We start from the raw sequence: 12,487 nt of genomic DNA on the forward strand, positions 1-12,487 counted from the left end.
GTCCGGGACTGGGACAGGAGACTCCGTCCCGGATCGCTGCTGGAGCAGAGAGATGGCAGGAACCTCGTCCCGGATCGGGACCGGGGCAAGCACAGGGCGAGGACCCTGTCCCGGTGCGCTCCGCTCTGGACACAGCAGGGACTCGTTCCCGGGAGCCCATCCCGGTCCGATCCCGGCAGGGACACAGCGAGGAGCCCGTCCCGGAACTCACTAGGACAGAGAGCAGCCCCGTCCCGTTCCCCATCCCACACCCAGCCTTGCTCCCCAACCGGGGAGCTGCCGGTGGGAGCGGGGACTCTCGGCACCGGTGCCCCCCCGCGACCCGCACTCACCGTCCTGCGCGGCGGCCGGGCGCAGCCCCAGCGGGCCGAGCAGGAGGCAGCAGCGGCGGAGCAGCAGCGCCAGCGCCAGCGCCCGCGGGGCCGCCCCGCCGCCCGCCCGCATCCTCCTCCCGCCGCCGCCGCCCCGGCCCCGCCGCGGGCCCGCCGCGCCACCGCCCCGGCCCGCCCCCATCCGCCCACTGGCCACCCCCGCCCTGCCCCGCTCTGCTATTGGCTCACAGATCTGCCAGTCATCCGTCCGTGCCACACCCACCGCTCCACGCGCGTCCGCCGTTCCCGCGCGTCCATTGGTCCATCTCGCTGTCGCTCAGCCGGGCCAGTCCCGCCCCCCGCGCTGCTCCCGCCCCCTTCGGGGGCGATACCCGCGGCGGCCGCCAGGGGGCGGGGACTGCAGGGCAGGCGGCGGCCGGAAGTGCTGGCGGCCGAGGCCGCGGCGGGCGCTGCGCATGCGCGGGCGCTGCCCGGCCCGTTTCCCCCCCCGCTCCCCCCCTCCCCGCTCCCCCCGTCCCTCAGCCCCCGGTTCGCGGCTGCTCGCCGACGGTAAGGCCCGGCAGGGGCCGGCAGGGGCCGGGAAGGGCCGTGCGGGCAGGGCGGGGCGGGGCGGAGCGCGAGGGGGCCCGGCCCCCGCCGTGAGGGCAGGGAGGGAGGGGTCGCCGCCGTACGTGCCGCCGCCGCCGCCGTGAGGGCGGACGTCGCGCGCCGCGGGGGGGCGGGGGGGGGGGGGGGGGGGGGGGGGGGGGGGGGGGGGGGGGGGGGGGGGGGGGGGGGGGGGGGGGGGGGGGGGGGGGGGGCAAAGCCACGCCCCCTCCCCCGGGCAGGCCACGCCCCTCGGGCACCGCGAGCCGCCCGGGGGGACCCGACCCCCCCCGCCCCGACCCCCGAATCGCCGCTCGGGGACCCTCCCCGGGGGGACACGGGCACAGACCCCCACACCCCGGCCCCCGCCCGGGGCTGGCCGTGTGCTGGCGGCCCCCCCGCCCCGTGCCGGACATCCTGGGGAAGCCGCGGCCCCGCCGCCCCTCCGGGGGTACCGGGCGGTCCTGGGAGGTCCCGGAGGAGTTTGGGTGCCCCTCGGAACGGGGGGAGGCGCAGGGACCCCCGGGGAGCCCATGGCTAGAGCGTGTCCCCTGTGCTGGTGGGTCCCCAGCAATGGGACATCGGGACCCCCGTCACCCGCCCGGAGGTCCCGGCCTGAGATCTCTGAGGTTTAGATGGGATATTGGGAAGGAATTGTTCCCTATGGGGGTGGGGGGGCCCTGGCACAGGTTGCCCAGAGAAGCTGTGGCTGCTCCTGGATCCCTGGAAGTGTCCAAGGTCAGGTTGGAGCAACCTGTGCTGGTGGAAGGTGTCCCTGCCCATGGCAGGGGGTGGAACTGGATGATCTTTAGCATCTCTTCCAACCCAAACCATTCCATGACTCCACGATTCTGACAGTCTGTCTTTCCCTGAAGCTTTTACACCCCAAAGGTGTGATCCTGGCCCCACAGCAGTCACAAAACCACCTCTGTGCCTCCTGCACAGCCACAGGAACATCCCCTGGGAGCGCAGCTGCTCCGTGACCCCCTCCCTGCCGGGTTCTCCTGCAGCACCACGGTTTCTCCTGGGAAGGATCATCCCCAGGCATGTTCCTGGTAGCATGGGATAGGGAGTATCCCAGGGGTGGATCAGAGCATCCCAGGGGCTGGGTTGGAAACTCCGGCTCTTGCCAAAACCCGCCATGTGGGTTTGCTTCCCTGTCCTCGGGGGTGCAGGAGCGGGGAGAGCCACCAGCTCGGGAAGTCAGGAGTGGGATGGCACTGGGTGTGTGTGTGGTGGAGGGGGGAGTCTGCCTGTGGGATCTGTTCCCAGCTCTCGTGCTCCACAGGGAGGAGGAAAAACTCGCCGTGTTCATGTGAGAGATGGCGAACGCCGAGGTGAGCGTCCCTGTGGGCGATGTGGTGGTTGTACCAAGTGACGGCAATGAAGGGGAGAACCCGGAGGATACCAAAACCCAGGTGATCCTGCAGCTCCAGCCGGTGCAGCAAGGGTGAGTTGGGTGGCCCTGGTGTGACTGGGAGGTGCTGGGTTGCCGTGGGGTTGGGGAGGATCTGTGTGGGTTTTCCTGGCGTCTGTGGGGACGGAGCGTCGCGGCGTTTTCCAGGGCTGCGTCGGGTTTGTGCTGTGCAGGGGAGAGGGGAAAATACAACAGGAAAAAGGTTATGTGTGTGTGTGTGACTGTCACAGGGCTTCCAGGGGCTGTCCTGAGGGATCCTGCCTGAGGGTTGTGGCAGTGGTGCTGTCCCAGTCTCCCTCTTCCCTCTGCAGCCCCAGGGTGGATTTCAGCCACGCTGCAGCTGCTGGACCTGGTGGTCTGTGTGTCCAGACTTACCTGTGCCTTTGTGCCAGCTTCCCCCCAAAATAATCCTTTAAATACAGTGAACCTGGGATGCAGAGGGAATTTTGTGGCATCCCTGGTGCTTCATTTTCCCTCTGGATCAATCAGGATGTGAAAAATCTGGCGCCAGTTAGATAATATTCACGGAGCAGGATGGCTGTGAGCCTGGCAGTGACTCTGCTGCGGGGTCAGCCCGTGCTGCAGTGGCACACAGGGCTGGAAGGGACATCCTGGGACACTGTTCCCTGCTTCCTGCTCTTGTGGGTGACAGAGAGCAGAGGAGAAGGCACAGGGAAGGCTGCAGAGCTTGCCTCGGTGGTGCTGGCAGCGTGGAGGGTGGGCTGACAGCACTGGGAACGCCTCTGCGTGTGTCAGTCCTTGGGATTGTTAGTGCCAAAAAATTCCCGGCGCTTTGAAACTGCACCAGGCAAAATCCACGTCCCTCAAAAAAGACAGGCAGAAAGGAAGGAGCCGAAATTTTAACCCCGCTGTGGTGTGAATCCTTGATTTCCCATGATTTCCACGGTTTGTTTATGGATGGCCACTCTCACCCCAGGATTTACCAGGAGGGCTCCGAGGCCAGCGCTGCCGTGGTGGCCGTGGAAACCCACACCATCCACAAGCTGGAAGAAGGGATCGGTGAGTTCCCCCTCGGCATGGACGGATCCCCTCCTGTGCAGGGCTGGTGTCTCCAGCCTGCTGGGCTTCCTTCTGGCTCTGCCCCTGCAGATGCTGATTCCCAGGCATGGATGTGGGTGCAGGGGCTGGGCATACTCTGGAATAAGAGTCTGCTGTTACTGCTTGGTCCCAAAGTCCTGGAAGTGAGATCCTGGCTCTCCTGCAGTGAATGGTAAGGGCTCCCACGGGGTCCAGGGGAGCCGGGATATCACCCCTAGTCGTGGCGTGCAGGCACTGGCAGCAGGAAGGATGGTGGTGAGGAATGATGGTGCCTGGAGCACCAGGCTCTGGTCGCTGGGTCTTTGCTGAACCAACATCCTGATGGCTTGGGTTGGATGTTCAGAAGAGCCAAGAGCTCCCTGCCATTCCCTGAGCAGTGTGTGGGAAAAGGCTCCTGTCGCTGGGTGCTGTCACTAGATCTTGATTAGAGCTCTGCTTCCTGCGTGGGTGTGGGTCTTTTGGCAGTATTAGCAGAAACTCTGCGTGTGAAGTGAATATATTATCAATAAATATCTGATATTGCTGCTAAAGAGACACCAGAATGTGAGAGAGATCTGTGCTTCAAATTTTAAGCCATTTGGTTGCCACAAAGATTGTTCTCATTGACACCTCCCCTTACAGATGTGTTGGATTTCTGGTCTCCTGATAGCTGAGCTTAATTTTGGGCACTGTTACACCAAAAAGCAGATGCCAGTTGCTGTTGGAGTTAGTACGTGGAGAAGACTAAGAGAGGACTGATCCTGAACTGGGATCAGCCCTTTTTTTTTTTGCTTTCCCAAGTGCAGATCTCACAACCTGTGAGCTCCCAGCTCCTGCCTTGTGGGATTTGAGCCTTTCAGTGGGAAATCTCATTTTGAGCCGTTCCTCCCTCAGACCCCAGCACCCTGGAAACGAGCGAGGAGATCGAGATCGCCTATCCCATCACCTGCGGGGAGAGCAAGGCCATCCTGCTCTGGAAGAAGTTTGTCTGCCCAGGAATCAATGTCAAGTGTGTGAAGGTAAGGGGAAAACTCCCTGTGGATTTCTTCTCTGCTTGACCTCCACAGGACTTCCTTACTTCTCATGTTTCCTCCTAACCTTGGCCTGGAACTGAGTGGCTTTGCCTGTGGATTGTTGGTGCTCAGGTTGTTTTTAGATGGGGAGAAGCACGGGAAGAGGAGAGGAGGATATCACACATCTTAGATTTCACAGCCATATTGGCCCTTGAGGAGGGACTGAAGGCAGGCAGGGGATGTGTGCTGAGATTTGGAGCTTTGCTTCCTTCCCTCTTTCCCTTGGAGTCCTGGTACTCCTTTCCTGTCACTTCCCTGGGGATCAGGTTGCACTGGGAAGAGAAATCTTGCTGTTACCTTTTCCCACTTGAGAGTGTGGCAGTGTGACAGCAACTACATCGAGTCTGAGCCCCATGTGCTGCTCCCCCTCAGTGGGAAGTACCTGAGTCACTGGAGCAGGACAGAATGGATGTCTGAGGGAATGCCTGTGCCAGCTGGAAGCTCCTGGGCTGTTTGATGTAGCAGGAGCTCCTGCAAGGATCCCCAAGGTGACATGTTCACAGGAGATGATTTGGTTCATACAGAGCCTTCAGGGCTGTTCTTGGTTAGACTGTGTGGTTTGAATGCCGATGGTGGCAGGTCATCCCTGCAAACACCCATCCTGGAGCTGTAGGAATGGCTGTGCCCAGGGGATCAAAGCTGGGAGGGATCTGGGTGGAAATGGGGCTGTGGACTGGCTGTGTTGGATGTCCCAGTCTTCCCAAATGATGTTTCCCTGTTTGCTGAGCCTTTGTTTGTCTCGTTGCCAGTTCAATGACCAGCTCATCAGCCCGAAGCATTTTGTTCACCTGGCAGGGAAGTCCACCCTGAAGGACTGGAAAAGGGCCATTCGCCTCGGAGGGATCATGCTGAGGTATCTGACCCTGTCCAGCCTCAGGGCTTCACCCCTGCAGCTGCAGGACCCCGAGCAGGCAATTTGTCTGCTTTGAAGTCCCCAGGAGGTCTCTTGGAGCCTCACAGTGCCTGGCCAGCAGCCTGCAGAGATCCTGGCCCTGTGGTGTGATCCAGGATCCCTCATCCTAGACAGAAGTGGCCTCACCTGGAGGTCCTGGTACTTGGTGGGGTGGAACAGGCCTGGAGCCCTGCAGGTGGGGGATGGCTTGTGTTTGCCATCTGAAAGCCTTGCAGGAGGTTTTCTGTGTGCAGAGTGGCCCTGAGGTCTCCCTTTCTGTGTCCTTCCCACGACTGTAGCATTCCCACATGGAATACACCCCTTTTGTCTCCAGGCTGAGACTCGAGCTGAGCCTGGTTCTCTTCCCCACTCCCTGCACAGGAAGATGATGGATTCGGGGCAGATTGACTTCTACCAGCACGACAAAGTTTGCACCAACACCTGTCGGAGCACCAAGTTCGATCTGCTGATCAGCAGCGCCCGAGCGCCAGTGCCAGGGCAGCAGAGCGTGGTGCAGACCCCGACCTCAGCTGATGGTAGGAAACCACGTGCCAATGCCATGGGAATTCCCTCTCATGCTCCTCTCCCTCCCACCTTCTCCCTGGGCACAGCAGGGTGGTCCCACCCTTTCAAAGGAGGCTGCTCTGGTTTTTGGGAAGCAAAGTGTGTCTTGTGTCTGCTCAGAGAGGTCTCTCTGTCAGGGAGCTCTGCTCTGCAGGACTGGGAAGGGCTGGAAGCAGCTGGCATCAAGCAGGTGCTTTCCAGAGAGGCAGCCTTGGGAGCCAGGACAGGGATTGAGAGCCTTGAAGGGATCCCTGTTCTGGGATCACCATGTGAGCAAACACCTGAGAGAGCTCGCACAGTGTTTTCTTTCCCATGTATTTCCCATCTGGGGATCTGTTACAGGGGCAAAAGCTGGGCTCATTCTAACAATGAAATTAGGGGTGCTGAGCTCCTCCAGAACATCCGTGAACTGGGTGTGATGGCTGGATGTGATTTGATTGTCATTCCAACTGCAAATGCTCAGTGATCCCATGCTCCAGAGCAGAAATGGATCTCTTTGCTGAGGTCAAGGGAGAAGCCTATTCCCAATCTTACGGCTGGGTGGGTTATGTTTCTCTGAGCCCCTGGGTGGGTGGGATGAAAGAGTTGTCCTTAGGCTAAGGAGAATCTCCTGGAAAGCACCATGGCCACGTGGTAAAACCTTACAGTGGCTGCACATTGGCTTAGTTCCAAATTTGATCCAAAAACTTAAGGTTGAGTCAGATCCATTTCCCTTCTATGAACCAGCTTGGATCCCCACTCCATCATTTCCTGAGGGATTAGGAAATGTGGATGATGCAAGGTTGCCTGAGCCTTATTTTGATTATTTGATAATTAGATTATTCTGATTCCATTCTAGTTCTTTGCTTTTTTGGAGGGCACGTGGTTTTCCCTCCAGAACTCCCAGAGCCTTTCACTGTCACAGCTCCAACAAGAGGCGTTGGGTTGAAAGAAACCAAGCACAAACTTTACCTGAGAGTGAAGGAGAAGCCTTGGGAGGGGTGAGGGGGGTGGGAATCGGAGCAGGGATCCAGGGCTGGCACTCCAGCTCCAGAGGGAGCTGACAGGAGCTCTCTGGCAGGGAGCATCACCCAGATCGCGTTGGAGGAGAGCATGGAGGAGGGCATCGAGTGGAACTCAGCTCTGACCGCTGCTGTCACCATGGCCACTGAGGAGGGCATCAAAAAGGACACTGATGAGATCTCAGGTAAGCCCAGGCTGCTTACTGGGTGTTTTCCTCCCCTCTCCTCCCCCTGTTACATGTTGGAAATCCTGAAAATAAGGAGAGTTTGGGCAGAAAGCTGTCCCCCGGTGCCTTGGCTATCCCAGCTTTTCCCGGGCATCCAGGCTTCCTGCCAAATGGAGCTCGTCACCACTGCAGGACTTCAGCCCTGGCCTCATGGCTGATGGATGATCCCCCAGTTCAGATGTTACTAGTTACAGTGAGGGGCTTTTCTTAATTTATTCCAAGGATGTAAAACACGTCTGCCAGCCTGGAGCTGGGCTGGAGCAGAGTTCCATTTGTTCCCTGTCAGCTCTCTGGGCTGTGTCTCCCTGGCTTTGCATTCCCTCTTAGGATCGGTACAGAAGCTTAAGCCGGAATTTCCTCGAGATTTTAAGCTCTGCATCTTGCAAAGATGTGAAATGCACATTTTTCACATCTTTGCCTTGGAAGTCAAGGAGCTGCTTGAAAACCTCCTTTAATTTGCTGCCCAAATCTGTTTTGCTTGCTTTGGGGTTGGTTGTTTCTTTTTCACTTGTCCTGTCCACCCCAGTGGCCAAACTGGAAGTCAAATTGCTGAGTTACACTTGCCTGGAAGGTTTAAGGTGGCCCTGTGGGGAAAATGCCAGTTGCTTGTACATGTTGAACTTCTTTTTCCCCTTTTTTGTGCCAGAGGACACGCTGATGTTCTGGAAGGGAATAGCTGATGTGGGGCTGATGGAAGAGGTGGTGTGCAACATCCAGAAGGAGATAGAAGAAGTCCTAAGAGGGGTGCAGCAGAGGTTGGGGCAGTCTCCCTTCCAGATGACAGGTAGGTTGGGAGGAAGGAGCCTCCAAAGGGCAGCTGCAGGCAAAAAAACCTGCCAAGGGTCCATCCCACCACGCACAGCTGGTGAGTCGGGATTGGGAACGAGTTCCCACTCATTAGCTGAGCTGTGGGAGCACAGCCTGGGTGTGTGCTCAGCCTGCCCAGCTGTGAAGTGCCTTTGCTTCGAGGCAGCAGGACACACCATTCCAGCCTGTTCCCTGAGCAGAGTGACCCTGGCAGCTTGTTGGGACCTTGGGATGACTGTCCACAGCTCCCAGCCCTCGTGGAAGCTCTTCCCGAGTCACTTCTTGGAGCAGAGTGATTTAAACACTTCTCTGTGACTGTGCAGGCTTAAACAGGTCCTGCCCCCTCACTTCTCGTTCTGCCTTCAGTGGTGCCAGAAAACCTGTTTTTGGGGCTGAACCAGATGAGGGGAATGCTCTGGGTTAAAAATAATTCCCCTCCCCTTTTTTAGGGTTATTTTTAACTTGGATCCGTTCCCTAATCCAGTTTGGCACATGCCCCATGTGAGCACCTCCTGTTGATGCTCTTCCTGACAGAACATCCATGGAGCCACAAACTTCATTTTACCCAGGATATTTTTTTTTTTTATCTTAATTTTCTTAATTTAACTTTGGGCTGGCGGATCTTTGTGTCTGGAAGGTGGCAGCTTTCAGGAGCTGTGAGTGATTCAAGTCAGTGGATTATAACAGACATTTTGCAAAGCTTTCAGTGGAGCTTGGCATGTTAATGACACTGTCAGCAGCATGGGGTGATGGTCTGTAGGTGGAGAGCTCGTTTGTATCTCTGTGATTGCAAATTATGCTTTCATTTGCAGCAGTTTGGAGCTGCTTGAGCAACACAGCCCTGTTCCTCTTGCTTTATCATGTGAATGGGATTATTTAGTCCTGGGATGTCAGAAGGATGAGGGAGCTGGGTCTGCCTTTGTCGGCCAGGCCTTGTGAAAGAACAGAGAGAGTTTTACAAAAAGCAGCAGAAAATTTTTGGTGTAACAGGAGCACCTTTTGAGTAGCTGAGTCCTGCATGGGACTGAGCACCCTTTCCTTGCAGATGCTGCTGTCCTGAACAACGTTGCCCACACATTTGGCCTAATGGACACAGTCAAGAAGGTTCTGGACAACAGGAAAAACCAGACAGAGCAAGGAGAGGAGCAGTTCCTTTACACACTGGCAGGTAAAGTGCCTAAGAAGGTTTCACATCCTGCTGCTGCTCTTGGGAACAAAGATGACTTTCCTTCCACACAACCCCAATGCATTTCCCTTCTCACTGTGTCCTGTAGGATCTGTCCTTACCCCTGTCCTCGTCCCCTATTGCCCTGGATAAATGAGGTCACTGTGCTGCTTCTGGCTCCCAGCGTTCCCACCAACATGGGAGGAAGGATGGGGTTGAGGGAGATGTTTCACTGACCCTGGGTCCTGTTCCTATGTCCACTGCAAGTGCTTGGCTCTGGGGAGGCAACCCAGCCGAGCTCTGGGAGCAATTACAACTGCCCAGGGGGATTTGTCCACTCTCCTTTATATGTGGGTTTAGCTTGGGGAGCAGAAATGCCCATCTCCTCACCAGCAGGAGTAGCCAGCAGGGATGGAATGTTACCTGTGCCTTATCTGACAGCCAGAACATTGACCTGTGCGGGTGGCAGGAGAACCTGGCCTTTTCCTTCCGGGTAGTTTGATCCTGAGGGAGATGCCAAGGTCACGCTGGCTGGGTGGTTGGGTGTCCCCTGCCACCACCCTGGGGGGCGATGGAGCCCCAGGAGCTCCCAGTGCCCCCAGCCCGACACGCTGTTCCCTTTGTAGACCTTGAGCGGCAGCTGGAAGAGCAGAAGAAACTCGCCAGGGACCAGAAGGCCAAGTCCCAGACCATCCAGAACGTGGTGCTGATGCCCGTGAGCGCTCCCAAGCCCCCCAAGAGACCCCGCCTGCAGCGCCCGGCCTCTGCCACCGTGCTGAGCCCCTCCACCCCCCTGCAGCAGCCCCAGTTCACCGTCATCTCCCCCATCGCCATCGCGCCCGTCGGGCAGCAGTTCTCCGTGGGCAACATCCCCGTGGCCACCATCAGCCAGGGCTCCAGCCCCGTGACTGTGCACACCCTGCCCTCCGGCTCCCAGCTCTTCCGATACGCCACCGTGGTGTCCTCCTCCTCCTCCTCCTCCTCCTCCTCCTGCTCCTCGTCCAAGAGCAGCTCCTCGGACACGGTGACCCTGCACCCGTCCTCCAGCCTGGCGCTGCTGAGCTCGGCGGCCATGCAGGACAGCGGGGCCCTGGCCAACGTGGCGGCCGTGGTCAACCCCGTGGAGCTGGTGGCCATGGAGTCGGGCATCACCTCCACCATCCAGGCCGTGGAGGGCACCTCGGACGACGGGCAGACCATCATAGAGATCGACCCCGCACCGGATCCCGAGGCGGACGCGGACGAGCCCGAGGGCAAAGCTGTGATCCTGGAGACGGAGCTGAGGACTGAGGAGAAAGTGGTGGGAGGAGACGTGGAGGATCACCAGCACCAGGTCCATAACGTGGAGATTGTGGTCTTGGAGGACTAGTGGGGAAGGCAAAGCATCAGTTTGGGGAAGAGTTGGGAATTTGTCTTATTTCAGGCTTCTCTTTTTTTTTTTTTGTGTTAAGCATCTTTTCCAGCCACCCCATTTGTTTCCATGGATATTTTTTCATTGTACTGTATATAATATATATATATATATAATTTTGTTTTTTAAAACAACAAAAAAAAAAAAAGCTGGAGAAACACATGAGACCTGAAAAAGGCTCCATCTCCGTGGAGCACTGAACAATCCTCCCCTGTTTGCAGGGTCAAGGAGAGACTGGATCTCTGCTGGACAACCCAACTGGGAGGAACCAGCCACGCACTTGGTGCTTCTGCTCCGGGGCTGCCCCGGCCCCAGAGACTTTATCTGAGAGCCAATAACCAGTGGCTGGAGCATGGATGTGGCTGTGGGAAGGGGTGACGGATTTAGGGTGGAACAGGTACCTCATTTGTATTTTTATTTTCCCCAGGGAAGGGAGTTCTTTCGGACACTTCGCTGTCACCTCAGCTGGGATTTTTTTTATTGTTATTCTTGCTTTGGGGAGCCTGACAGCCCGTGAATTCACTGTCCATGTTCTCCTCCTCCCCTTCCTCCACACAAATTGTTTTTATATCTCTATTTTTTTGTATTTGTTTACTCTCTCCCTTCCCGCTGCCCAGATTGCCCAGCTGCAAAGCCCTGGGGCCTCCTCTCCAGGCTCCCTGTATCCCAATCCCACTTCTTCCCGTGGCACTTTCCCCCCCATCCCTTTCCCTGCCTGGCCAGGCTCGGTGCTGCCGCTTGGAGACTCCGAGATCACTTTCAGCCTTTCACAGAAAGGCAAAAAAACCACCGACTCAAGCTCAAACCCAGACCCTCCCCTTGGCTGCTCAGCGCCACAGGGACCTTTTTTGGGGTGTACAAAGCATGTTGTGCTGTTGCTTTCCGGGAGAGCTGGATCCTGGATTGGGACAGCTTCTGTTTACACTGTGTGCTGAGGCTGCTCCGTGCTTGTCGCTACTCGTTTTGGTGGTTTTATTTTTGTATTATTATTATTATTATTACTATTATTATTTTTTTTTCCTTCTTTCTTCCTATAATCTCTTGGCAGGATTAGAACTGGCACGTTGCTGAAATAATGTGCACCCCACTGTTTTCCCTCTTTATTTTTCGGTGGGAAGATGGAAATGGGGAAGCGCCGGGTGCCTTTAGAGCTGCGGAGGTTTGGGAGGGGGCTGGGAGGGGGGAGCTGCTTGGCTGGAAATATTAAGCAAAACAACAGGCAAAGGAAAAAAAAACCCACACCTGGGGAGGGCGGGGGGAGGGCAGGAAGATGTGTTTGGCTATTTTTTTGCATTAAAAGGAAAAATGGAACAAAGCTCCAATGGTTTATTCGTGGAGAGGTGGCAGGCAGTGGCTCTGTCACCTCCAAGTCAGGGTGGGATGGGCAAGGATCCCTCTGCTTCAGTGTGGGAGGAGTGGTTGATGCTGCTCAGACTCTGGGAAGTGTTTCCTGGCTTGGGATGGAGGTGGGAAGAGCTGTGGGAGTCAGATCCCACGTTCAGCCTGGAGGAGAGAAGGCACCAGGGAGACCTTGGAGTCCCTTGCTGTAACTAAAGGGGCTCCAGGAGAGCTGGAGAGGGACTTGGGACAAGGGATGGAGGGACAGGACAAGGGGGAATGGCTTCCCACTGCCAGAGGGCAGGGTTAAATGGGATATTGGGGAGAATTCTTCCCTGTGAGGGTGGGCAGGCCCTGGCACAGGTTGCCCAGAGAAGCTGTGGCTGCCCCTGGATCCCTGGAAGTGTCCAAGGCCAGGTTGGACGGGGCTTGGAGCAAACTGGTCTAGTGGAAGGTGCCCCTGCCCATGGTAGGGGGTGGAATGAGATGCACTTTAAGGTCCCTTCCTTTCCCTCCTGTGATTCCATGGGTTTGGATCAAGGATCCACTTCCTTCCACATCCATCCCCTCTCGCTCGCTCCATGCGAGCCTTGACCTGAGAGGGACGGGGCCTTGTATTGTCGAGCTGGGGACGGCG

The 12,487-nt window shown here is 57.3% G+C and overlaps 2 protein-coding genes across 3 annotated transcripts in view; one reads left to right on the forward strand and one right to left on the reverse strand.

Annotated features, from left to right (window-relative positions):
- LOC114069759 (discoidin, CUB and LCCL domain-containing protein 1-like) overlaps positions 1-637 on the reverse strand; it is a 9,543-nt gene extending 8,906 nt beyond the window's left edge. Inside the window, exon 1 of the mRNA XM_027906774.1 lies at positions 595-637. Within this exon, the coding sequence (XP_027762575.1) occupies positions 595-637 (43 nt within the window). The remainder of the gene's footprint in view (positions 1-594) is intronic.
- Positions 638-810: 173 nt separating this feature from the next.
- On the forward strand, positions 811-11,734 carry GMEB1 (glucocorticoid modulatory element binding protein 1). 2 transcript variants are annotated; one of them, XM_027906806.1, is made up of 11 exons: positions 811-881; positions 2,206-2,367; positions 3,272-3,354; positions 4,267-4,391; positions 5,195-5,298; positions 5,719-5,873; positions 6,962-7,087; positions 7,776-7,913; positions 8,982-9,104; positions 9,728-10,434; positions 10,734-11,734. In XM_027906806.1, the coding sequence occupies exons 2-11, from the start codon at positions 2,240-2,242 to the stop codon at positions 10,848-10,850; spliced, it is 1,806 nt and encodes a 601-aa protein (XP_027762607.1). In that variant the 5' UTR covers positions 811-881; positions 2,206-2,239; the 3' UTR covers positions 10,851-11,734. The 2 variants fall into 2 exon arrangements, with proteins under 2 accessions (XP_027762607.1, XP_027762608.1); XM_027906807.1 differs by lacking the exon at positions 10,734-11,734 and having other exon boundaries at positions 9,728-10,516.
- The last annotated feature ends 753 nt before the right edge of the window (positions 11,735-12,487 follow it).

The sequence above is a fragment of the Empidonax traillii genome, unplaced genomic scaffold (genome assembly GCF_003031625.1).
Source record: "Empidonax traillii isolate 1590-97213 ecotype Southwest subspecies unplaced genomic scaffold, ASM303162v1 scaffold1356:size330773, whole genome shotgun sequence".
Classification (NCBI taxonomy): Eukaryota; Metazoa; Chordata; class Aves; order Passeriformes; family Tyrannidae; genus Empidonax; species Empidonax traillii.

Coding starts and splice junctions, on each gene's coding strand:
- GMEB1 (XM_027906806.1), top strand. CDS start 2,240: ATGGCGAACGCCGAGGTGAGCGTCCCTGTGGGCGATGTGGTGGTTGTA. Junction 2,368..3,271: donor CTCCAGCCGGTGCAGCAAGG/GTGAGTTGGGTG, acceptor CTCTCACCCCAG/GATTTACCAGGAGGGCTCCG. Junction 7,088..7,775: donor GGACACTGATGAGATCTCAG/GTAAGCCCAGGC, acceptor TTTTTGTGCCAG/AGGACACGCTGATGTTCTGG.